Genomic DNA, 25,818 nt, shown 5'->3' with positions numbered 1-25,818 from the left:
GGAGAGGTTATAGTAGAGTAATATACTTGCATTAAAGAATAGTTTTATTTTGTCTCCTTAGTACTACTAACAACTTTTCATGCATCCAGGAAGTGTACTTGCTATTTGTGGGAGTTGGGGGGGCCTCTGAGGGAAGAGTGTCAGGAGAGGAACTTCTTTTCTTTCAAATAATCAACAGACAAAAAGTGCAAGAACCACAGTGTTGAAGTTGTGGTTCTTTAGTGTGTGATACTTGTTAGATGGAGGCTATACATGGCATCCTGTAGTGGCAGAAGGTGAATATAAAATAGGACTCTTTTTTTTTTTAATACTGATTTGATCCAACTGCAGAGGAAACATTGCATGGATGCATGTTTAGCATCTTTGATGGTTTTTGTCTTTCATTCCAGCTCTATGTGGCCACTGAAGCCATCCTTATTGCATTGGTTGGTGCAACTCCTTCCTACCACTGGGATCTCCAAGAGCTCGCAGCTAATCAGAGCCATAGCAACCAGTCAGCGAGTGAGCAGAAAGCTTTTGGGGAATGGCTTCTGACCGCCAACAGCAGTGAGGTGCATAAGCACGTACACTTCAGCAGCAGCTTCACATCAATAGTCTCTGAGGTAAGTCTGAAATGTTTCACTGCCTTGTATTTGAGTAGTAAATATTGGGGTCACTTGCAGCGGGCTGGTTGTGCTGCTTCTTTCTCCCATGCTAATGTGTGTTTTGATTAGCAAATGAAATAGGTGTTACTTCCAGGTAGAGAACAGGTAATCTATTCGCATCTTTACTGGCCACAAAAAACTAGCTTTATTTTGCTGTGCAGATCTTGACCAAAGCTCTGCTCCAAAACTTCCCCCCTTTTCCATGTAGAAGTTATGTATTGGATCCTGTAGCCTGGTTCCACAATTGAGCTGGAATCATGTCATTCGTTGTATTAATATGCTCAAAATCCTTTATGTACCCTGAGCTCTTTCTGGCCGCCTTGCTAAGGTCAAATTCATGTAGTGCATCCATCATGCAATTAGCAAGCAGTGGAGGAACTGGAGAAGAAGTGGCTTCTGCAGTCTTTGCAACTCCAGACATGAGGGAAGGTATGGGCAGTGGGGAGTCAGGTGGACAAAGCAACTCTCCCCATTCTATCCCAAAACAAGCTTTAGCTTTATTGGTGTGGCCTCTGTGTTTTGTGTCTTCTTTCATGGTCTAGCCACAGTCCCTACACAAATTATTCCAGACTCTGCACTGATGTGTGCAACACCTGCCCTTCCTGGGGCCTTCAGTATCTGTTAATGTCAAATTGTTCTGTGCAAGAGCACTATCCAAGTGCATCTGTTACAAGATCTGAATTTAGAGCTCTACAGTTGAGTCAAGTATAGAACCACGTGATAGTTCATGGCTGTTGTCCAGAGGCATTAATGCTATCTGAATTAGTCCTGTAAAGAACTTAACTTTATTGGTATGAACATATTAATAAAAACTGCCGGCTTTGGAATAGCACCAAGCAGTTGTATACAACAGGCATTGCTTCTTATTCTGGTAAGAAAGAGGATATGAGTACTTATGCCAGTATTTAAATTAAGATCCTAATGGATGGTGGATTTTTTTAAGCATTATTTAAAGTTCAGTAAGTTTTTCAAACTTTCTCTGGGCTTTTTCTTTTTTGCTTTTCAGTTTATGCAGGAATCTTTTATTCGCTATAAACTTGACAAGTCAGACATGTTTGTAGAGTCTAGCAGTGTATAAATCTTGTTGCCTCTCCTATTTCCCACTGTTAAAACCCATTTTTTTTCAAAATTTGTTAGCTGAATGTGTGCTATATTTGGAAGTTTTGTGCTAAACACAAAGATTTTAGTGAGATCACACTTATTTGCGGGATATCTCATCTCATTCTAATTTCATTACTGATGCGTAAAGAAGCTTTTTCTACATTTGAGGGTGGTGTTTTTAATTCTTGTGGCATCGCTTACTACTAACATGACCATTGCAAATTTACACTGAAATATATTGTGATGTAAAAAGCTCGATTTATGAATCATGCTATATACAGAAAAGCCTTGAGCCCTTTAGAGGGCTTCTTAGCTGTTGATATTAATTTGCAGAACAAATTTTGCTTCACAACCAAATTATCCCTTAATCCCTGAATGATTCAGAAAGCATCTAAGTCACTGAGTTTCAATGTCGGCAGCTTTTTTTACATTTTTATACCGAAAGTCAGGGCATGATTCTTGTAGCTCTTATAAAACAAACTGACCATGTTATTTCAAGATAAAATTAATCTCCTATGCTATTGTTATACAAATATATTTTTCTAGGAATTGTTTTTAAATTCTTGAAAAGCTTCAAAAGATGAATTGTGGTCACATGGTTAGTTTTAAAATTGAATTGTGTCAGTATTGACGCTTATGGGCACATTACCTACCATATCAGTGAACACCTCACATTAAAGTGACAATTCAAAATGAAGCATATACTGAGAGGTATTTTCTCAGTATTTGCTCAGTGAGCAAGTTATTTTCTTGGAGCTTGTGAATGATTTTGTTTTGTTAGCTCCTTAATCTTGGTGAGGTTTAATTGCATGGCTCTGTTCTCATGGTGAAGTAGTTTATAACTGAGCTTTGAAATAATCTAAGCTTTGCTAGAAAGGATGTCTAATGGGGTTTTGGTAGAGGAAGAGAAGATTATGAGGAGAAGATTAGAGTGTTATTGCAGGGATAATGACATAATCACCAGCTTACCAGCACAGGAAGAGAAGTTGAGTGTCACTAAAAGGAAACATTATCTCAAGATGCATGAGGAGTAGAAAAAGAAAAGAGCACAAGATGTGGAGTTTTTAGAATACAAAAAGAAATAACTTTTGAATAGTGAGAGCATGGCATATTCTTATTCTACAGTTTTGTGGGGGAAAGAATTTCCTGTCAGGTTCAACCTGAGACATTAAGTGTGTAAGAATCAAACATACGAAGATCAGGTCTGTGTCTGGAATTGAGAACTGGAAATGACACAAAGTAGACTGTAAAAGAGATGAGTATTGCGATACCAGAAAACCTGTCTGATGCTACGAAAGTGTTTCTCAGTGACAAGACAGTTCATAAGGTGGAGCATATGCAGGATTATCTTTGGACATAAACCACAATTTTTATTTTTGCATAATGTACCTACACACTGCAGTGACATATGTCAAGAGGTAGGACTGAGTCTAATTAAGCTAATAGATTTATGTCAGAAAAGGCAATAAAAGGGAGAGTGGGAGAAGGCTGCAAAAATTACAGTATTCTATGAGGGATCTGTCTCTGATTTCAGAATCAAAGACTGCACACGATTTGGGGGAACTGTGCAATTGGTTAGTACCACCCAGTGAGTCTGTGAGACAGCAGTTGTGATTTGGTGACTATCTGATGACTGACTGAATGTGATGCTTAGGAGGTTTAGGCAAAGTTTGATCTTCCTTTAAGTATGTGTCATCCCCCTCCAACTATTAGCTGTTGGTGAACTGCTTGGATTCTGGTTAGTTCTTTTTTTTCTTTTTTTTTTTCCCTCCATGCAGTGGTTTTTAATGGGCAACACATCGTACAAAGTCGGTGCTGCCAGTTCTTTCTACTTCAGTGGTGTGTTTGTTGGAGCAATCTCCTTTGGCCAGCTCTCAGATCGCTTTGGGAGGAAGAAAGTCTATCTCACAGGTAACCACTGCCACCTAACAAAATTAATGAAGTGGAGGAGTCTTGTCTGAAGATCACTGACAAGAGCCCAGTTTCTGCTGAGAGCTTGATATGCAGCAGTGAATAATGTGCTGTGATTTTTTTTTTTTGTCCTTCCTGTATACTTCAGGAATATAAGTAGGGACAAGAAATTAATATTTGACTATTCAGTCACCATCTGAATATCTGGGAGTTGTTCTGGATTTAGGAATCATACCATAAGGGCTTACAGACATGCATGTCATGCTCATGGCATCACCACAGGTTGCAATTAGTATTTGTAGTAATTTGTTAGCAATGTTCTTACATGTATAACCTCATAGGAATTTGTTACACCTTTTACCTCCTGTCTGCATGATTTGACTTTTACGTGTTAGTGATCCTCATCGTGTTTTAAAGCTCAAGCTTTTTTTACTGTCCCCAGATCAAACAACATTTGGAACTTCATGTTTTGTGTATGTATTTGTAAAGTTGTGTGTCAATGGATGAGCATGTAGAGTTAAAAACAGATTTTATTTTTTTTTTTTTTAATTCAAGGCAAATAAAGGTGGGCCTGCTATGCAGTGCAAACTCCCCATGTACTGTCCCCTGATACTGTTTCTCTTCACTAGTTTGTATGGACTACTTTCCAAGAATGAGGGGAGATATTTGGTCATATATTTAGCTGTGGCTTCTGTATGGGGATAAATATCAAGCCATCTTAACTGGAGTCAGACAGTAGTTCTGAATATGTGAGAAAATTGTCTGCTGTGAACTGAATTTGAAGGTTTAATACTGCAAATTATGTATCCAAAACCACTCCTTTTGTGTCCCCTCTTTTATGGTATTGACTTTAGGTACTTAAATTTCTGCCCAAACCTGTGGTATGTAGGAGCATGTTGTAGATATTGACTGTGATTACTCAGGACAGATGCCACCAAATGTCAACTAAAGATACTGATAAATGCATCTGTTTTTTTTAGGTACTCTTCTGAAATGAAACCTTTTGCCTTATTTTCCAGGTTTTGCCCTTGACATCTTGTTTGCCATTGCAAATGGATTCTCACCCTCATATGAATTCTTTGCCATCTGTCGCTTCTTGGTAGGGATGATGAATGGTGGGATGTCACTGGTGGCCTTTGTTCTACTGAATGAGTGCGTGGGTACTGCCTACTGGGCGTTAGCAGGTAAAGTTTGAGTGTCAGTGTCTTTATCATCAGAATTTACAGATTCCAGTCTCACACACCACTTGAGATATGCCAAAGCTAACACGATAGCAGTTGCGAATTTAACTCTGCTTGAGGATCTGTGTGACCACAGCCTTTGAGCCCTGCTTGGTTCATTATGACCCTTAGACAAGCACAGTAGGTGATTTGGCTGTTCAGATTTCTGCATCGCTCAGGTTGACGAAGGTCCAGTTGAAACATCCCCTGTGAATGTTACACAGCTAAATACTCATCCAAGGTTCGTGATAGCTGAGCTCTATCTGTCAGAATTTTGGACTCTGCTAAACAGAGCTTAGTGTTTGTATCCTAAATATCAATTCTTTTATTTCTGGCAGTTCTCAAAGAAGTCAAAAGTGGTTTTGTGTAATGGGAAGATGAGACAACTATTTTTTTATATGTGCGGAAAAAAAAATGTTGTCCCATCTGGTAATCAACCTTAGAACTTAGAACAAAAGATACTGCCAACCATTACAGCTCTGGGGCCTGACTTGCCCAGTCTGTGATAAGTGCCAAAGAAGTGCTATGGTGAGACTGTTTTAAAATAGGATGTCTTACAATTCATGAGAGCTACAAATGCATATTATATATTCCTAAAAATACCAGTTTTCCAATGGTTTGTAGTATTTATTTTTACACATAGAAAGCTGAAACATTATATTTGGAATTACAAGACTTAATTGTTTATGGGGCTTTGTTGGGTAAGGAGGATGTGCAATGGTACTTTTTGGACTTGTATTGATCTTTGCAATTAGATGTAATACTTCTGCCCTGCATGGGTGAAGGCCAGAATGTTCTTTGGTCAAATAGGTGTGGTTTTGCCTATATTACTGAGTGAATTTTTCTTAATGAAATGTTAAGTTTCTGTCTGATCCCGTGTGTTAAGAGTTAATAATGTTCCTTAAAGGAGTGATAATGTTTTGTTTTGGTTTTAATTGTGCATTAGGATCTATTGGTGGCATGTTCTTTGCTGTGGGAATCGCCCAGTATGCTTTATTAGGCTACTTCATTCGTTCCTGGAGGACTCTGGCTGTTGTGGTTAACCTGGAAGGAACAGTTGTCTTTCTTCTCTCTCTGTAAGTTATTTTTCAAACTGAGTTTCATCAAAAAAGATGTCAAAAATAAGAAAATTTAAAAACACCAAAACCAAACAAAAAAAACAATGAACAAACTAAGTCAAGATGCTTTTCTAGGATGGTATGGAGTGGTGTAACAAAGGTTTTTCTCTCAAGCTCTACCACTCCATGTTCTTTGCTTTCTTTAAATAGCAGTGCTGCAGTATTTGAAAGTGTAAGTGCACATTATATTGTATATGTGTTGTTACTGTAGATGGGAACAGTCTCAAGTGGTGTAGAAGCCCATCCTGTTGTTTGACTGGTGTATGTAGGTGATCTAAACTCTTGTCTGGTCTGCTACAAGACACTATATATACATGTTAAGATACAGAAATGTTTTTGCGGTTATGTGATAATATGTTGTTTCTCTTATAATTGTGCTTCTGCAGAAGGAACAGCATGAAAATTGCTTGCACATACAGTCTTAAAGGTGACATGCAAAAGAAAAAATAGGGAGCTTGCTTTTATTTTTCAAGTGTGGTTAGGAAAGAATAGGAAGAAGGCTTCTTTATTTTGTGTTTGTGGACTTCAGCACTGAAAGCTATATGATGCAGTGTGCTCTCCTTTTCTTCTGTACTGTTTGACAGTACTAAAATCTTAGTAATTGAAAGAAGAAAATAACTTCAGCTGCTGTTTAAACTTAAGGCTTTTTTCCTTCCAACATCTGTTTAACTTCAGTAACGTAACTTTTTGAAGAAAGTTCTTTGCTAAAGAGTCAACATACCATTTCAAAGGCAGCATCAGAACTCAGGGAAAGGTCTTAGAGGCTGTTCAAGAGGTGAAAGGCAGAGATGATACTTCTGATATTTCAAAACTTAAAGTGGTGTTTGGGGCCTTTGGAAAAAAAAAAATCTAACTTTCAGATTGATATGTACATTTTTTTTAAGTGCTTTATGCTTGGGACTTCAGAGCTGTGCTCAGAGGCCTATCTTACTGTAAGAAAGCATTTTTTTATTCCAAATTTCACACTGCCTCTCTCTCACATTGCTTAAAAATTACTCTGTGCAGAAAATGCTATCAGTTTTTTTTATCATACGGAGGAAAACATGTTCCTTTCTAAGCTCTTTCTCTTATAAAACCACAGAATCACTTTCCTTTAAAGGAAAAATGTCACTCCTGGTCAGAGGCAAAAATCTTAAAAAGCTTCTGGCAAAAGAATAACGTTTAAATTAGTTTTGGGAATCTGAGAGTAATAGAAGAAGATTTGTTTTGTAGGCTGTGTTGGAGTGATAGATCCAAGTGAACAGTGCACAAGGGGAGCAAGAGCATGACCTTTGCATAGCCTCTGCCTTCCTACCTACAGGAGAGAATTTGGGAAAAAGTTGGAAAATGAGGAACAAAGACAACTAGTTAGTGTTATAAAAACATCCTGTGGTTACTTCTAGTAATGTGCTGCCTCCTTAATTCTGAATTCTCCTAAGAGTCCTAATGATACTGTAATTTATAGTAGTGTGTGTGTATATATGTATATACTCAATGTAATTTCTTGGTATCTAAATTACATATGACTTATGTTCCCTTTCCCTTCAACATGCTTTGTCTCTGTTTCAGTAAGTAAATTCTATACCTGAAGGGTTGTTTGAAAAATTCTTTGTTATACTGAAATGTATTTCAGCCTTATTTCCATAGACAAGTCCAGCCTCATAGAAGAGAAAAGCCCTAAATCTGCCTGTGCATGTATGTGTGTTTCAGATTCATTCCAGAGTCCCCTCGCTGGCTCTATTCACAAGGCCGGCTGAATGAAGCAGAAGATGCCCTCTACCTCATTGCAAAGAGGAACCGCAAGCAGAAGTGCACTTTTTCATTACAACTTCCAACAGAGAGGAGCTCCAGAGAGGCTGGCAGCTTCTTGGATCTGTTCCGATATAAGATTCTTTTGGGACGCACCTTGATCATGATGTTTACCTGGTACTTGAAATACTTAGGAGGCCCAGCTGTGCTGCTGTTGCCTCTCTAAGTCTTTGAGAGAACATGTTGCTGAGAATTGGCTCGTTCCTCAGATTGTACTTAGTTTCAGCCTGTATTAGGGACGCTGTACCTAAAAAGGATCCTTGTATTATAATATTTCCTTAGTGCATTTCTAACGTGAAGCCATTTTTACAGTCTAGTTCTGAGGTGTTTTTATCTATGTATTTCTGTCATGCTTTGAGTCTCAAAATAGTTGGTTGAGAGCTACCTCTTCCTTTCTGACCCTCAGAGGCTGCTGAGATTAGTCATGCTGTCCTCTTTGGCCTGATGCTATGTGTCAGTATTTTCAGCCACATGGATTATTATTTGTTTTGTGTGTAAGGAGCCCATTAGCAGGTGGGTGGCCTACCTTGTCTAATGAGTGTGTTTATTTTCTTAATAGAAAGTGCTGCCAGTGCTAGCAGTTGCTGTAGTGAGGAGCAGGAGCCCATGGTGCTACCTCTAGTCACTAGCACAAATTTAACTCTCCAGCAGTGCCTATTTTGTTTCAGATAGCTCTGCTAGCCCTGAGGTCTTTTGCTGCCACTTTGAAATAAACCTTTTGTATGACATGGTATGTGAGTCCTCTGGCATTACTGTTCGCACAGTTGCTTTTATAATGCATATATTTGAGGAAGATGTATTGATTAAGAGAAAAACAAATGGCATTATTTTGTTAGCAGACAACACAGAGCTATTTTTCCTGTTGTTTTTCCACGTGCTTACTGCAGAATAGTTGATTTTTCTGTTCCTTAAGTGAGAATTGCTGACTTTCTGCAGAATGAATTAGTGACCTGTTCCTTTCTTCTCTGTAAAGAAGACAGCCAGTCAGGGCTACAAAAGAAAAGTAAAAAAATCAGAATTGGAGAATGAATAAAACTGGGCCAGGGTGTAGAAATTAAAAGAAGGTGGAAGTGTCATCCGAACTGTTTGAGAAAGGGTTTACACACAACTGGAAAAGTATGGACAAAAGTGAAACCTGATAAAAACAAAAAGGACAAAGACGACATTTCTCAAGTCTAATATAATCATGATCATATTTTAACTTTATTCTGGTTTATGCACATTCTTAATTGTAGTCTTAAGTTTAACTGAGTAATAAGTCAGGAATTGGGTCTGTGCAGAGGCAAAATTATTTCTTTACCTAGAAAGCATCATGCACTTGCAGAGAAACATTTTTAGACTTATCTTCTGAAACACTAAATATAGTTGATAGTGTATCATGCCAGACCAGTGCTTTGATTTGGCAGGCAAAGTGGCAGCTCTGATTTTACTCTTTTTCTGTCTTTTGCAGGTTTGTGTGCAGCTTGGTTTACTATGGTCTTACCCTTAATGTGGGTGACTTAGGTGGAAGTATTTATGCCAATTTAGCCCTTTCAGGGTTGATAGAAATCCCAGCATACCCAATCTGTATTTACTTGATTAACCAAAAATGGTAAGTATGAAACTTATTAACTCATTCAAGGTTTTGTTGTAATTTTTCTCAAGGATAGGTTTCCTGTATATTGCATCTCCTAGCTTATATCTGTTGTGTGGGGCTTCCTGCTTCAATGTTACTACTTCATTATGTTCTGGGAGATGCATTTTTATTTGAAAGTGCCATTGAAACACCTTTATTTCAAATAACAACAGTTTAACTTGTTCTCAGTAGCTCATGTTAATGAGCTGTCTAAATTTGGCTCAGAGATGAGGCTGATCTACATCAGTCGAACCTGGTTGTGCTGACTCCATGCTAACACAAGATGGCATTCTTCCCACCTCTGTCTCATAATCCCTCTTCTCACTGTTAGAATAATCAAAACTATTGCAACTAAATTCAACTGAAGCTCTCGTGTGGTTTCATGTAGTAGCGGCTGTGTGCACTAGTACGTGAGCAGAGCTGTTGATTCAGATATTTAGCTTTTTCCTGAGCCATGATACTCTGGACAATGTCTTGTACTTTTTGTAGAATTCACCTCCCAATCTCTTCTCTACATGTCTCCTGAGGAACTTTACAAACATACACACACAGTGGGAAGCAAATCAAGATCCTAGAAATTGCCAGCCACTGCATAAAGACTTCTTGGTGCTCCTTGTGTTAAGAGTGAAGTAGAAGCTTGCTTAAAAACAGTGTGAGAGGAAGTGTTTGTGGGAGATGGCATTGAGAATTTGCAACTGCAAATAAAGAGGCAACGTGAATTTAGATGACTCATTGCTCTGCAAACCACAGATCTAATGCAGAATAAAGCTTTGTTATCCTTGCGTATCAGGTTTGGTCGGAAGCGAACACTGAGTGCATTTCTGTTCCTGGGAGGATTGGCTTGTCTTATTGTCATGTTTCTTCCTAAAAAGAAAGGTAAGTATTTCCTTTTGTTTCTGAAGTACGTGATAAGAAGTTGTAAACATGGCATCCTACAGCCTAAGAATTTGATGGTTGCTAGTAGATTAGGCTCATACCACATGTGAGGCTCAATTTTTGAAGCCAGAGAAGCTAAGTCGTAAAAACGATGAGCAGCAACCTTCCTAAGACCGTAAGGAAAGCTTGTCAGGCTTGGATTTGAAGCATTCCAGATGCTAGAGCCCAGACACTCAGAGATATTCTGGTTAGGCTGGTACCAGTCGTCAAGTAGTTTTTGCATGTCGGTCCAATTGTAACATGTGAAAAGAAAGATTTTCAGAGGATAGAACTGCAAGACCCCAGGAAATCAGCTGCATGCTGAACTGCCAGAGTCAGCCAGGAGTAAAGTGCCGTAGGAAATGAAATGGCTAACTGGCCAGAAACAGGCACTTATCTCTACTGAGCGTGATTTGTTCAAAGCAGTAATAGCATATGCTGTAGACTTCCTTGGTAGGCATTTAATATTTGATATATATTATACCATTCTGCCTGGTATATGCAAGTAAGCACTGGCTGTTCTGACAAAACTGAGCTGGATGGGGTATTTGGTATGGTTCTTTACAGCATCTTCCTCTCTTTTGTTTTTTTTTTCCAAAGTAATAATGTTAGAAGCGTGTTATCATACTATGGAATTGGCACTGAGTAGGGCTCTTGTTACTCAAAAAACTTGCTCACTTTTGAAAAATGTGTCTGTTACTCTTTTCTTCAACTTGCTAACAGAACTAGTTTAGTATTATTTATTAGTGGTAGACTCAGAAAATGTTGGCACCTAGTTTCAGCTTTTACTATGTTTATAGGATTTTTATCTTGCATATCTCACCAAACTGGGAGGAGTGGCTGACACACCGGAAGGCTGCGCAGCCATTCAGAGAGACCTGGACAGGCTGGAGAGTTGGGTGGGGAGAAATTTAATGAAATATAACAAGGGCAAGTGTAGAGTCCTGCATCCGGGCAAGAACAACCCCATGTATGAGTACATGTATGAGCAGTGTAGGGGAAAGGGACCTGGGGGTCCTAGTGGACAGCAGGATGACCATGAGCCAGCAGTGTGCCCTTGTGGCCAAGAAGGCCAATGGCATCCTGGGGTGTATTAGAAGGGGTGTGGTCAGCAGGTCAAGAGAGGTTCTCCTCCCCCTCTATTCTGCCCTGGTGAGGCCGCGTCTGGAGTATTGTGTCCAGTTCTGGGCCCCTCAGTTCAAGAAGGACAGGGAACTGCTAGAGAGAGTCCAGCGCAGAGCCATGAAGATGATTAAGGGGGTGGAACATCTCCCTTATGAGGAGAGGCTGAGGGAGCTGGGTCTCTTTATCTTGGAGAAGAGGAGACTGAGGGGTGACCTCATTAATGTTTATAAATATGTAAAGGGCAAGTGTCATGAGGATGGAGCCAGGCTCTTCTCAGTGACATCCCTTGACAGGACAAGGGGCAACGGGTGCAAGCTGGAACACAGGAGGTTCCACATAAATACGAGGAAAAACTTCTTTACGGTGAGGGTGACCGAACACTGGCACAGGCTGCCCAGAGAGGGTGTGGAGTCTCCTTCTCTGGAGACATTCAAAACCCGCCTGGACGCGTTCCTGTGTGACATGATCTAGGTAATCCTGCTCCGGCAGGGGATTGGACTAGATGATCTTTCGAGGTCCCTTCCAATCCCTGACATTCTGTGATTCTGTAAAATTTGATGTTCTAGTAGAGCCTTAATGTAGGATTTTAATGCAGTTAAAGATGTCACTTATTGTAACACTGAGGACAAGGAAAGGAAAACTCAGTTTCTCTTTTTCATAGTATTGAGCAATAGTTCCACTCTGTAGTCTCTGGGACTGTTCAGTTGTTTAACCCAGTCGTTTTCTGTTGGATTATATTTAACAGAATGGAAACAATTTTGGGCTAGTAGCAAGTCTGCCATTAATTTAAAAGCCATTTTTCAGTTATTTTTTTCATAGTGTGTTACATGGAGTTTTCCTCTTTGGACAAATTTGGTTGCACAAATAAAGGTAATAAATCTGTAGACACAGAATATAAATTACGTTGGATGATTTCTGCCATTGCTGCCTAAAAGAAAGCTCCTTGTACTCTTGAGTTTTGAGAGTTCTACTGAAGGTACAGATCATCTCTGGGAAACACTGTCCTTTAATAGAAAAACACTTGGCTGTCATAGCAGGTTCTTCAGTAGATTCCTTTTCACTCCATACTGTTGTGTGATTGAAATCATTACGGAGATGTATTTGAGTGCTCAAAAGCCTTACAAGGGTCACATTTTCTCTGTCAGATACTGGAGTGTTTGCAGTGGTGAACAGTCACTCTCTGTCTTTGCTGGGGAAGCTGACAATCAGTGCTGCATTTAACATTGTCTACATCTACACGTCAGAACTTTATCCCACAGTGATCAGGTAACCCAAGTTAATTTTAATGTCTTCATTTTACTGGTTCTCTTATGTGATCACCTTTTACTTCTCTTACTTTTTTCTAGTAACTGTACCTTTTCATTTGAGATTTTTCAGTTACATAGAAGTATTATCTGTAGTTTTATATGCTAAATTTCTTCCCTTATCCTCTTCTCCCTTGCTTTTCCCTCAGATTTGCAGTGTTCTCTTCAGACTAACCATAGTCTTTATATCAGTAAAATATTCCTTTGGCTGCTTGGTGTGCTCAGAGCCCTCTCTCCACTAATGAGGATAACAATAATATTACTGATATTTCTTTAATGAAAAATAACTTTTTCAGTGCTTTATAAACCAGACAATCTATTAAACATTCGTACTTGCTTAACCAGCAGCACTGAAGATGACTGGTCAATAAGCTTTGTAAAAGTAATTTGATGCTTCATAGGCCTGTGGTGATTTTAAGCCAGCAGGCTCCTAAATACCACACAGCTGCTTGCTCACTCTCCCCTGCCTCCCCGGGGAGTGGGGGAGAGAGTCAGAAAGGTAAAAGAGGCTCATGGGTTGAGATAAAAAAAAATTTAATAACTGAAATAATAATAATAATATACAAATAAGTGATGCACAGTGCAACTGCTCAGCACCCACTGGCCAATGCCCAGCCCGTTCCCAGCTAGCGATCCTGGAGGAGGGAAAATCCCAGAACCACAATCCCAGAAGAGAAAGCTGTCCAGCCAAACCTCATCTATAGACTGAGCGTGACATTGCATCGTATGGAATATTCTACTGGTCAATTTGGATTTGTTGCTCTGGCTGTGCTCTCTCCCAACTTCTTGTGTACCTGCATACTAGCAAAGTATGGAAGTTGCAAAGTCCTTGATTTCTTAGCAACAACTGAAAACATCAGTGTATTACCAACATTCTGCTCATACCAAATCCCATACTAAATCCAAATCATTGCGCTATTCTAGCTACTAAGAAGAAAATTAGCTCTATCCCAGCCAAAACCAGGACAAGGCCATACTGTAAGGAACAGTAAGGTTTCACTCACTAGAGGCAGAAGTACTCCATGCTTGTGCTGACAGAGTAGACAAAAGCATCTGTCATATGGGTGCAATTTTTAATGGATATTTCAACCAGGTATTGTTGATGATCAGCCAGAAGTGAAACTATACTGTAGCGTTTTTCATGGGTGGGCAAATGTGCTGATAAATAGGATTTGGATAAAGGAATTTAGCCAAAGTTTCAGGCAGAGACAAGATGCATTGTCTGAAATAGCACTTTTTTTGGTCTCTCTATATGTGTATGTATGTTAGATCTGAACGTGCAGGGGATTTTCGCTTCTCTTTAAGCACAAGACATATGATTTAATTCCTGTCTTGGGATGCTTTCAGTTACATTTGACTTTTCTTTGCCAGTTAATGTGGTCAGGGTCATGACTGAGATTTTTTTTCTTGCTCAATGGCACTTTTTAAAAGTTGTAATTTCTCCTGTGTGCATGTAACTGATTAATGATTTTTGTTTTCTTAGGAATGTTGGAATGGGTGCCTGCTCCATGTTTTCCCGTGTTGGTGGAATAATTGCTCCTTTCATCCCTTCATTGGTTTGTCTGAACTTCTCACTGTTATGTATATTTTTGTTTGTGGGTCTGATGTATCAGAGGCTTACAGAGGTGGGAATATTTTGGATAAATTATGTATATAAACTAAGAAATGTAAATTAGATGTCTTAACAATATTGTGGTAGGCCAAAGGCATTGTGATATAATCTGTATAATTAGACAAAAACTCAACATTATTTAGTTCAGAAGATGTTTTAGCCCTGTGAGAATTTTGGGACTTTAGCAATGTAGTAATTTCAAAATACCAAGATGATGATACCCAATTTGAAACCCTAATCGAGCAATAGCAAAAAACCCACATAGTTAAAAAAACTACTGCATCAAGATAAAGCATAAGGGCTCAATAACTTATATTTTTGAGAAGAAATTAGTTTTACCATCAGTGCACTTCACTGAATATCCGTGGATTATAATTATCAGCAAAGCAGTTTATCTGTCAATGAATGAAGATGATGTTGTGGAGACCTGAGGTACTGGCAGGGCTTTTGAGCACAAATTTCACAGCAGTCTGTCAAGGCAAAGAAAAATTCTGAAGAATGAAACATGGGGATGATACTGTTTTCCTCTATGTTCATAGTCTTACATGTATGCAGGTAAAATAGCGTGCCACTTTCTTACACACAAACTGCTTGCTGAGGTCAAGTGACAATTCCTTTAATGTGACAGATTTCAGCTGGAATAACTTTCCTCTCTGCCATTTGCCATCTTGTTACGTCAGGCAGAGGGCTGGCAAAAGAGCAGACAAGCCCACTGAGCCTTTTAATCAGCAGAATGGAACATGGGGTAGGTGAAAGTGTGAGCACCTCCGAGGTACAACAGGCAAAGCCAAGGCTGGTGCAGGTCTCCCAGGTAGATTTAGTAGGCAACTTCTATGTAGCAGCTGGGGCATCCATTATGTTGTGTCTAACAGAGATTTGGCACTGCAGGAGACAAATCTTGGATCATCGTGTTTGAAGGGGTCCCATGAAAGTGAAAATAGCTCTGTTTGAATAACACATTAACATTGATTTGAGGAAAGAATTAAGTATTTTTGTGTTTTGAAATTTCTTCCAACTTTTTTAATGCATTTTCAGTAACTTTTGTCTGGGGATCTTATAAAAAGGGTGGGAATGGGAAAAGTTAATTGCTGAGATAAGAGATGAAATATTGCTCTTATATTTGATCACAGCCTGTTATTTTCTCAATTTAGAATTGCTCTTTACTATACAAAGTGAGTTTTTGAAACAAACAGCTAAACACTTGCCTTTTCTTTTTTAAATGAGCTTGCTTTACTGGTCATCTGAAAGTGAATGTACACATTTGGAGCTATATTGTAGGTGACTCATATTTTTGCACACACCTTTCCCCAGTGTAGTTTTGTTTGTAACAGGCCATGTGAAAACAAGGACAGGCATCAAAGGAGTGTAAACATTGCTTAGGCTGTCAGGGGTGATGACAGGAAGGCCAAAGCTCAGTTGAAGCTCAGACTAGCAAGGAGCATAAATAGAGATTCCATCAGCTAAAAGAAATTCAGAGAAATGTTTAGCCTGTTGTTGAATGGGATGGATGTCCTACTGGTGGATGAGATGGAATAAGGTGAAATACTTAACGCTTTTGCTTTAGTCTTTATAGGCAAAGCCTGACCCCAGGCCTCTGCATATCAGCACAGTTGAGGAAGCAGAGGGCCAGCAAACAGTGGAGGAGCAATAGGTTCAAGAACATTTAAAGCTGAAAGCTTTCCATTCCGTGGGATAGGATTCCCCAAGAGGTGGTGAAAGAGGTGACTATGACAGTGAGGCAAGTGTCCATCATCTGTGATAAACCATTTTTGTAGAGAAAGGTCACTGATAACTGCGGGGGGGGGGAAGCAATGTGTGTCTTTAAGATCAGAAAGTGGATCCAGGGAGTTACAGGCTGAGCAGCTCAAACTCAGTCTCTGGGAAGATCATGGGAAATGACCTCTCAGAGTCAGTTTCTGAGCATGTGAAGGCGAAGAAGGTAATCAGGATCAGCGAACATGGATTTACTAAGGGCAGTTCTTTCTCAGACAGTTTGATTTGATAGTCAGCCATTTCGTCACAGAAGATAATATGGATGAGGAAAGGGAGGTGAGCAGGAAAGGCTTTTGTAAAGCTTTTGACAGTGTCCTACATCATTCTTGTTTGAAAGCTGAGGAACTGTGTCCTGGATGAAAGGAATATTAGATTTGAATGTTGCACGGACCACCAGGCTCAAAGCGATAGTGACAGGCTCAGTATTTCGTGGTTGGTGACAAGTGGAAGATATGACCAAGTACTTCTTCCTCATAGTTTTAGAGGATGCAAAATAAGGAAGAGTGATTGTCACACCCAATGGTAGATCTTGAGTCCAGTGGGACCTTTTGGGCCAATAGAAATCCCATGAAGGCCAACAAGAAGAATAAAATTCTGTTTCTGGTGTGGTCTAATTACGTGGTTAGCACAGGCTAGGAACCAACTGGCTGAGTAGCAGCCTTGCTGAAAGAGACCTGAGGATGACAATGGATGACAAGTTAAATGGGGGCTAGGAGTGTCCTCTCATCACAAACAGCCAAACTTCACACTGAGCTCCATCAGGCCCAATTCAGTATGTGGCCCACAGATTAAGTTCCCTCCTTCTAGAGGGATGTTGAAAAATCTGGGGAGGGTCCAGTGGAGTGTAACCAAGATGGTCAGGGGCCTAGAGCACATGGCTTCAGATGAAAGCTTGAGGGAATATTGCACCTTTGATCTTCCCAGTAGTGTGAAACAGTTCAGCAGGGGTCAATAGCCACAAGTTTTGGCTTGGGGGTTAGATAGGAAATTTGGAAAATACTCTTTTTCAGAGGCTTAATGCAGCCCTGGAACAGTATACTTAGAAAGTGATTCTCCATCCTTGGAGTTTTTTTCAATACTTGGTTACACAAATCTATGATTGACCTGGTCTAGTGTTGGCTGTAGTTGTGCTTGGAGTAAGTGGTTGGCCTAGATGACCTCAGGAGATCTCTTCCAACCAGTAAGTCTGTGATTCTGTGATACCTTCCCTACTACAAGGTGATGTTGCATTTGTTAAGAAGTACATATGTTACAGTCAAGAATTGAGTATAAATTCAGCAGGCATTTCCATCCCAAAATCTGTGTGGATCTAATATTGGTTAAAGAAACAGTAGGATTGGTAATTCTTATGTTAAATATGAACACAAACAGTTGCCAGATGGAATGGTTGTAAAGATTAAGTGCTTTAATATGAAGTATGAACTATAGAGAACCAATCTCAGCTTAACACTCTGTTCTTTTTTCCAGAAATCTGTACAGTGGTCTCTGCCTTACATTGTGTTTGGAGCATCTGGTCTTTTGTCTGGACTCTTAAGTTTATTGCTGCCAGAGACCTTAAACAGCCCTTTGCTAGAAACTATTTCAGACCTGCAGGTGTGCTCATACTGGAGGCTGGGTGATGAAGCCATGTCGTTGCAAGCCCTAGATGGCCCACAGGTATATTCATTTTTTTCCCCTAGTACTTTTCTGTTGTGTTTATTTCAGCTGTCAGCTTGAATCTGCCACTCTAAATAGATTAGGATAGTGATTCTTGGCCAGTGGAGGATAGGCCCCAAGGAGATACAGAAGATAGTTTAGTAACCTTACCATCACATCTGAAACGTTGTCTGGAAATGCAGGCTGAAAGATAGCTGGGTTAATTCATCCCTTACAATCTTTTCCTTTGGGATAAAGGACTCGGTGGTGTCTGTGCCTCTCTAATCTCTTAAGGCAGATTGCTGCAGCGTGCTTCACGCAAAGCTGGCCGTTGGAGTTTCTGAGAAGCCTTAGATGTTAAAGAAAACAGAAGCCTGTTTGTGAAGGGCTATTCTCAAAGGCAGCACACTGTACTTTTGCCCTGACCTGCACTGGCTGTTCTGCAATGTCAATTGTTAGGTCTGTGCTAGAGAGTCTTTAAATGGGTTAAAGCGAGACTAACCTCCGAGATCTGTCCCACTGCTGATTCTGGGAAATGAGAATCATTGAAAATGTTGGAACTATAAAACTCCCAGGCATAAGCATAGATAAACGTGGTGGTGGGATGTTTTTCTGTGAGGTTTCTCAGTGTTGTTTTTTCACATGACTTTATACTTCATCTTGTCAAACTCCTGGACACCTCTTAAGGTGTGTATGTCTTCCAGTCGTGTAGGGTTTTTTTTTTACATTGCTGCTCCTCTGTGAATGGAGTGGGATTAGAGAGAAGTAACTAGAGAGCTGGAAGTGGATGTTTGAATTTGGGTAAGGTTTTAATGTTTAAATCCTGGTCCCAAAATTCTAAGTATCAATGAACTAATAAAAACTGAATAAGTGGTCAGAAGACTTGAAGGGCATCTCATAACAAAAAATGTTAATTGTCCCATTAGGCTGAGATGAGACAGTATCCTTATAACACATTTTACTTTCATTTGGTTAACTTTTGGTCAAGCATACTGCGATTCACAGGTAGTCATAAACTTATTTTCACAGAAATCAGGAGGCAGAGTAAAATTTATTTCTGGAATCAGAGCAGCTGCTTCCTTTCAAAGGCTTCAACATGTTGCCTTGTTTACCAATTTTAGCTGTAATAATTCTTGACACACAGCACAGTCTAGTGACAAAGGCACCCTTGAAGAAAGCTTGAAAGAGGCAGCGCTGTAAAAATTAATTTTATACTTTAGCTACTTTATAAACACTTTTAATCATTCTGGATAATGTGTTATGGCACCACATTCTTGCTGCCTACACAAATCCATCATATACATTTACATCAAGTTTACACCAGCTGTTATTTTGGTAATTACATCATTATTACATCTTAGCTGTGTAGGTGGCTTACTAACAAAAAACAATTCTAGCAAACAGTGCAGGTGTTACAACTTGGTGGGGGGGAAGTCACATTTGCCTTCTCCTTTCTAACCAAGTAAGGTCAATATTGTCCTTTGGGGTGACTAGTATCGTCTGTCTATCAGACATTTGCACAACTTGGTTCACTTATGTCAAGCAGTCTTCTCAGTTTAAACCTTCCCTGCTTCCACTTCTGCAGGCTGCTTAAAAATCCCAACCTGAACAGGATCCACAAAAGGAAAAAAAAAAAATAAAAACAAAGCAAAAAAAAAAAAGAACATTCTTCAGGAACAGTTTTCCCCAGATGGATTAAAATTGCTGAATTCAAATGAAAAAAAAAAAAGTCATTGGTTCAGGCCTGAAGTAATCCTGTAGCTTCAGTGAAGTTATATCTGGAATGTCTGTGACACATTAGGCGTTTATTTTAAAGCTTACAAAGAAAGCTCTGATAAAATGGAAAGCTGTTAAACATTAACCCTATTTGACAAGGCCGTGGAGAGGTCTTACGAAGCAGCTGTAAGAAAGATGTAGAATTCATTTGGCATACCCTGAATTCCCCCTGTGGAATCCATTGTCCTTTTGTACCACTTTCAGGATAACATGCGTTCTGGTTGCCCAGAACGGAGGTTTTGTCCCTGTTAACATACATGAATGTGATATTCAAGTTGGACAGCATCCAGTGATAGCCCGACTTTCCTCAAATAACTTTAGAAATCCAGAAAAAAGCATAACATGATTCCCTTTATATCTTCTGACAGGTCTTAGTGCTCAAACTGTTTGAAATTCCTTTGCAGTTAACACACATTGCTGTAGCAAAACTCCTCTGAAGACAGATCTAAAGCTACAGATTTTGCTTGCGTGCTACTGTCAGTCAGGAACAGGATTTCCATTTCTCTCTTTCCACCCTCTCTCTCACCCTTCTCGCATATAATTAGGCAGGCAGAAATCTTAGGGTGGATGCAAGCATACTGGAAGAAAAATCCTAAATACTCAAACTAGCTGAAGTTTATACTAGCAAGAGAATCTTTAACTGGAATAATTTCATAGAATCACAGAATATCTCAAGTTGGAAGGGACCCATAAGGATCATTGAGTACAAGTCCCTGCTTCTTGCAGGACTGCCTGAAACTAAACCATGTGACTAAGACCACGTTTGGTTTGGTTTGTGTCAGTTCCATGGAAAAATGCTACACTGGACAAACAAAAATCAATTAGCTGTAATAGTGACTTTAGTTGGGGTATATGATATAAATGATGTTGTTAAAAGGACTCTGGCTAGAGTAGATATGCCTACAGATACATCTGTCCCTATAGAATAGGGAGTTCACTTTCTGAACATGCAAACTTGTAATGTTTTTTCCCTTTTCCATAACACCTTTAGTTAGTATTGCAGGGGGATCTTTTTAATTAAACTTGCATAGGAAAATGCCTGTGCTATGGAGAAGTAATAATTAAGGGTGGAGAAGCTTTTACCTAATCAAGTAATCTGTGTGTTCTGAGCCTCTGTTTCCAGTAGCTCACCACAGAGTAGGTGGGACCTTAGACTTAAATTAAGTGAGAAAGCTGAGTAGACTATCACTGCAGAACCATTCTAGCCAATCTTTCTCCTGCATGTGTTCTCCAGTGTACTGATGGAGCAGAGAAAGTCCATCTGCTAGAAGCCTATCTCTTTTAAAGAGATTTTGAAGAACCGAGGACACAAATAAATCTTGATTCACGTAATGTCTTTTACAAAGTTTTAATGAAGTGATCTGGCCTGTCTTTTCTTACTTTTTCTCTGCCAGCTTTTCAACAGAGGTATATAACTTACATATTTTGAGATTGATTTAGTGGCTTCTGCACTAACCAATGACTTCATTTTTGCTTCTAGTCTGGAGACAAAGACAGTTCTGCAGGGAGTGGAAGTGAAGATGAGGAGTTTTATGATGCAGATGAAGAGACTCATATGATCAAGTAATGAAAAGAAGAAACACTGGCCTATTTTATGCCTTTTCTTACTTGTCCAGTCACTCCAGCTGCAAGACGAGTACTGGGGACCTCGCCTGTCAGGGAATGTAATTGGGCAAGTGCCTGTGTTTTTCCTGACTAGGAGAGGGGTTTGAGTACTGTTCACACTAATGACACCACTGATGTGCTCCGTATGAGACAGCTATTCAAATTCTTGTGGTTCAGAATGACAGTGCATGGACCACGTTTGAAGCCAGGTGAGACAGCAAGGGTGAGATGCTGTATTTCTGTGGCCTAGGAAATTACCTAGGCTTAGATAGATTTGGACAGATCATCAATGCACGTGTTTGTATTTTATTTTCAAGGTGGTTGATTTTGATTCGGTATAAATTGATAAACTTGAAAACATCCACTGTTTTTTTTTTTCTGTAGATTGAAAGTGGTCACAGAATGTGCTGTGTGCTACTCCAATGGGAACAAATTCCTGAAATGTATGTTAAAATGGCTTCTGCATATTGAACAGGGGAGAGGCAACTATGAACATAAGGTTTCTCTTTCTGCACACCAACACCTGTATAGAGTTACAGGGTGCAGCTGGTTAGTCATGAGCTGTGCATGAACTTAGTGATAACGGAAGGCCAGGAGGAAGGACTGCTGAAAAGAGCAACCATAAGGCCTGCAGACATAAAGGATGTTGCTGGTTTTTTTTTTTCCTTCTTTTCATCCACCAAGCATTTTCTTGGGCTGTCATATGCGTAGGTTTGCCACATGTTCCCCACATCTCAGCACTGCTTTTTATAGCTTTGTCTACTTTTACCTTGTCCTCACTTCGCCATAAATATTGAAGCTCAGCAACTTCTCTGTGCAGTGAAATAATTCTGTGAAGGATATAATTTCGTGGGTGGGACATAGGTGAGGTGTTTATCACATGCTGTGTGTAGTGTGAGGTGTGTGTTAGAATACATAGCCCATTTTTGTGGACCTATCTGTGTTTTTATTTCTGGAAAAAACTTAACTCTGAAGGGGTAGAAGGAACTATGGGTCGCTGTTACATTTTGGGGATTATTGCCAGGAAGCTGCTAGTATTTATTTAAAATTCTTGCTTGTAGGTAAAGTTCTTATATAAAAAAAAAAAAAGGCAAACCTCTTTGAGACAGTATTTGGTTACTTGACATTGTTTCTTAACCAGGTACTTGCTCAAGCATTTGGTTACTTGACCTTGTTGAGGAAGACAACTTCACTATCCTATTTACACTGAACCTTTTGTTTTGTTGCTGATGGCTTCTAAATAAATAAAACCTGTTTACTTTAAAAGCCAACAGTGGTAAGCCTGGCAGTATTAACATGCTGCCAAGACCCAACAGGATTTTTTTTAGATGTTTGCTGCCTCTGTCCCTCTTTGGACAGTAGGTGAAGTCAGTCACCTGAAAGGCAGACAGGAACAGTTAGCGTTCCTTCCTCCGTAGTTTTGCTGTCGTTATCTGCTGCTGGCAACCCTGATCATACCATGGGACACATCAGCATAATTTTCATTAAAACAGTAGGATGCTGTAACGGTTCAGGTGGAGGAGATCACTCTTTGCAGGACCTGAGCTGGGTTTTGTGACAGTCCTCAACTTATAATTAAACTTACCTCTCCTCTCATGCACTTTTATGTCATAAGTATACATACGTAAAATTGCAAAAACAAGAGTGAAGAAAACATCAACATTTTTTTCCATAAAAGTTGCTGCTCTTTTTTTAACCTTAGATCTGTCCAGTGTTTGCACCTATGGAATTTTAAAGGGCAGCATCTTTTTTGTCAGCCATAGGAACTTCTAGTGTTACTTTCCCTGGCCAGTTAATTCAGAAGTTTTATAGGAGAGAATCTCTCCAGCAGGAGCTCAGCAATGTAGTATCAGGCTTCTTACAATTAGTTGCTCTTCCCCTTTGTGTTCTGAAGTCCAAATCTCTTAGGTGTATTTAGTTTCTTTTCAGAGAGGTTTGTTTTATAAGAACTGGCCTTCTGGTACAGAACCCTGTAGGATCACTTTTTTTCTTATCCATAGTGTAATGCTTTATAATACTGAGATACTTGTGCTATATGTAGCATTCACTGAGGAGAGATACTGCACAGTGTTTTGTAGCCTATGTGGTCAGCATTTTCTGTGTCTAGATGGAGCATTATGGCTAAGCCGAAGTTCTTCAGTTGGACAGTTCCTGCTGTTACAGGTCTCACCACCATGTTACTTGAAAGCCCAAGTCAGAAGGTCAAAGACAACTTGTGACTTTGAAGTTATATGTAAGCTGTCTGTGTAGGCCCAATTAATAAGTCTCAGTGTTTGGGCAGTAAGTTTGCCCTGAGGAGCTGCTGGAGAGCAGAGGCTGATACAGCACTAGATATATGACAGTTTATGATGTATTGTAATGCTTAAGAGTCTGAGACCTAATATCCTTGCTATAGTTGAGTGAAGTATGACAACCTTATCCCAAATTTTTTGCTGGAGTAGCTTTGTATACTAATCACTATTAACTGGTTTTTGTGTTGCACGGGCACTAGGATACCTACCCCCAAGATGGGAATTCTTTCCTTGGATTCTTTTGGTTTTGCAGTTGTCATTTTTTCTCAGCCAGCTCACTCAGTGGGATTATGCTAGAGATCGGAGAGGCTTTCCCATGGTGCTGATTAGTCAGATCTTAATACTCTCAGGTGTGGTATGTTTGGGATTCTGATATCTGAGGACCTCACAAGTGATACTTGAACAGAGCTAAGAGTGATGGAGAGTGACAGGTCATGTGAGACAGCACAGAGGAGAATTAGCTAGAGGGAGTTGGAAGAATAGAGGATTCAACAGAGACACTTCAGGGCAAGGATAAGTGAAAACACAAGATAGCAGCCATTGGGTGGAAATACCCTTCGTGCTGTTTGTGTTGACTTGAATCTTGTCCCTGCAGCACTAGCACTGGTTCCAGGATGTCCTATTAGGGACACCAGTTTCATCATTTCCTTTTTAATGTCAACTTTGTTCAGCGCTACAACTGTAGTGATGAAACATTTCTTTTGATCAATATAAAATGTGGCATGCTTCAGTTTTCTTGTGGCCTCTGCTTTTCTATGAAATGGCATGTCACACCAGGAACTTAGAAGCTCTGTATTAAAGGAGGGCCACAGGTGACTCAGTGTTCAGGCACGGTCCTGAGTGAAGAACATGTCCACACCTCTCTAGAGACACCTAATTAACATGGAGCAATTTTAGCTAGTTGCCACCTTTGTTACAGTCAAGGCTGGAAGGATTGCAGCCGCATGCTCATCTGCCCACAGTGCACAATCCACGACAGGGTTTCCAGACTCTGTGGGTGTACGGAGGTTAGGAGAATACCCTTTGCAGAACTGTGGGGAATGCAGCAGAGCTGCATGTCTTCCAGCCTGTTTCACCTAAGCATATAAAAGCAGTTAGCAAGAGAATGTCTTGTACTGAGGAAGGGGAAAGTGAGGAACAAACTTCTCCTAGAGTGTGTTAATGGAAACATTTGAGCTAAAACTCTTGTTCCTGAGTTTTCTGCATAATCATGGATGGAGATTTGGCCAGTATTATTTTGTTTTAGCTGAAGGATGGTGTGCTATATATACCTTTTCCCACCCTGTTAGAGCTTCTTTGATCATGCTCTTTGACACAGCTGAATCTAGGCATCTGTGCATGCAAGTAGTGAGCCTTACAGTAAAGATGTCAGAAAACCCCACCAGCAGTGCTGTCCTTTGATGGTGGAAGTTAGTCTGACCTGACACACACAATGCCTGTGTCAGAAATGTCTATATTCAGCTGTTTGCCAAACAGGAGACCTAGGTATAGCTGTATTTCGAGTCTCATTGCTTGTATCTTACTATAAAATGTGTTAAGTGGAAGGAAGATACCTACATAAGAAAACCTCTGTGGCAGATCTAAATGTAGAATTGGAGGGTGAACAAATTTATACAGGATTTTTCCATGCTATGTATTTTTAATGCCTTGTCCAGTCTATTGTAGCCTTCAGATTTTCCAGGTGCTACTGTTATTTGGGTAAAACTTTCACCCTGACAGTCTGAACTTACTGAACTCTCTCATCTTTTTTTTGGTACTACTTGCTGTTTCTGTCATTCTGGAAAAAGCTCCTGTATTGCCTAACGGGGAGCAGATTTTTCTGTTCTGTTTGGAAGTGCATGTTTTATAAAAATTGTCTTTAATTTCCTCAGTCAACTTGATGTGGGACTGTGTGTAAAGTAACATCATAGAAGTGGATTATATAAGTGCCAAAGACAGTTTTTGCTGGAAAGCAATGGTCCAAAACTAGTCCTAGCTGCATTCATTTGGAATTCTTCCATGCAACTGGCTAAAACTGGTATTTACAAGCATCTCCAGAGCTTTAGGGGACAGAGTTAGTTACCTTTGTTTGCTTGTCTTTCATTGCTCAGTTCACTTAAGTAGCTTTTGCTTCTGAGAAACCAAAGAAATTAAATGAAGGATTTAAGACAAAGTGTAGGTTTTGTAGAACAAGGAGAATTTACACCATGTAGCCATTATAGAGAAATCTGCAGAGCCTATTTGCTTCTGAGTTGCAAATGCTCACTCTAAGATTGATAAAAAGTGGTTTAAAACTGCACATTGGAATATGTTAGTTAATTCATCAGCCTTACAAATTAGCATTGCTAATGACAGCTTGCCTAGAGCTTCATAGGATCTAGCAGATTTCTATAAAAGCACAGTCTG

The 25,818-nt window shown here is 39.7% G+C and overlaps 1 protein-coding gene across 1 annotated transcript in view; it reads left to right on the top strand.

Annotated features, from left to right (window-relative positions):
- SLC22A15 (solute carrier family 22 member 15) overlaps positions 1–21,470 on the top strand; it is a 28,348-nt gene extending 6,878 nt beyond the window's left edge. Inside the window, exons 2-12 of the mRNA XM_068417458.1 lie at positions 390–602; positions 3,524–3,656; positions 4,676–4,840; positions 5,823–5,952; positions 7,684–7,899; positions 9,233–9,373; positions 10,188–10,273; positions 12,583–12,703; positions 14,225–14,297; positions 17,594–17,782; positions 21,018–21,470. Of these exons, the coding sequence (XP_068273559.1) occupies positions 390–602; positions 3,524–3,656; positions 4,676–4,840; positions 5,823–5,952; positions 7,684–7,899; positions 9,233–9,373; positions 10,188–10,273; positions 12,583–12,703; positions 14,225–14,297; positions 17,594–17,782; positions 21,018–21,104 (1,554 nt within the window). The 3' untranslated portion in view covers positions 21,105–21,470. The remainder of the gene's footprint in view (positions 1–389; positions 603–3,523; positions 3,657–4,675; positions 4,841–5,822; positions 5,953–7,683; positions 7,900–9,232; positions 9,374–10,187; positions 10,274–12,582; positions 12,704–14,224; positions 14,298–17,593; positions 17,783–21,017) is intronic.
- The last annotated feature ends 4,348 nt before the right edge of the window (positions 21,471–25,818 follow it).

The sequence above is a fragment of the Nyctibius grandis genome, chromosome 23 (assembly GCF_013368605.1).
Source record: "Nyctibius grandis isolate bNycGra1 chromosome 23, bNycGra1.pri, whole genome shotgun sequence".
Lineage (NCBI taxonomy): Eukaryota > Metazoa > Chordata > Aves > Nyctibiiformes > Nyctibiidae > Nyctibius > Nyctibius grandis.
This window is presented reverse-complemented; position numbering and strand designations above follow the sequence as displayed.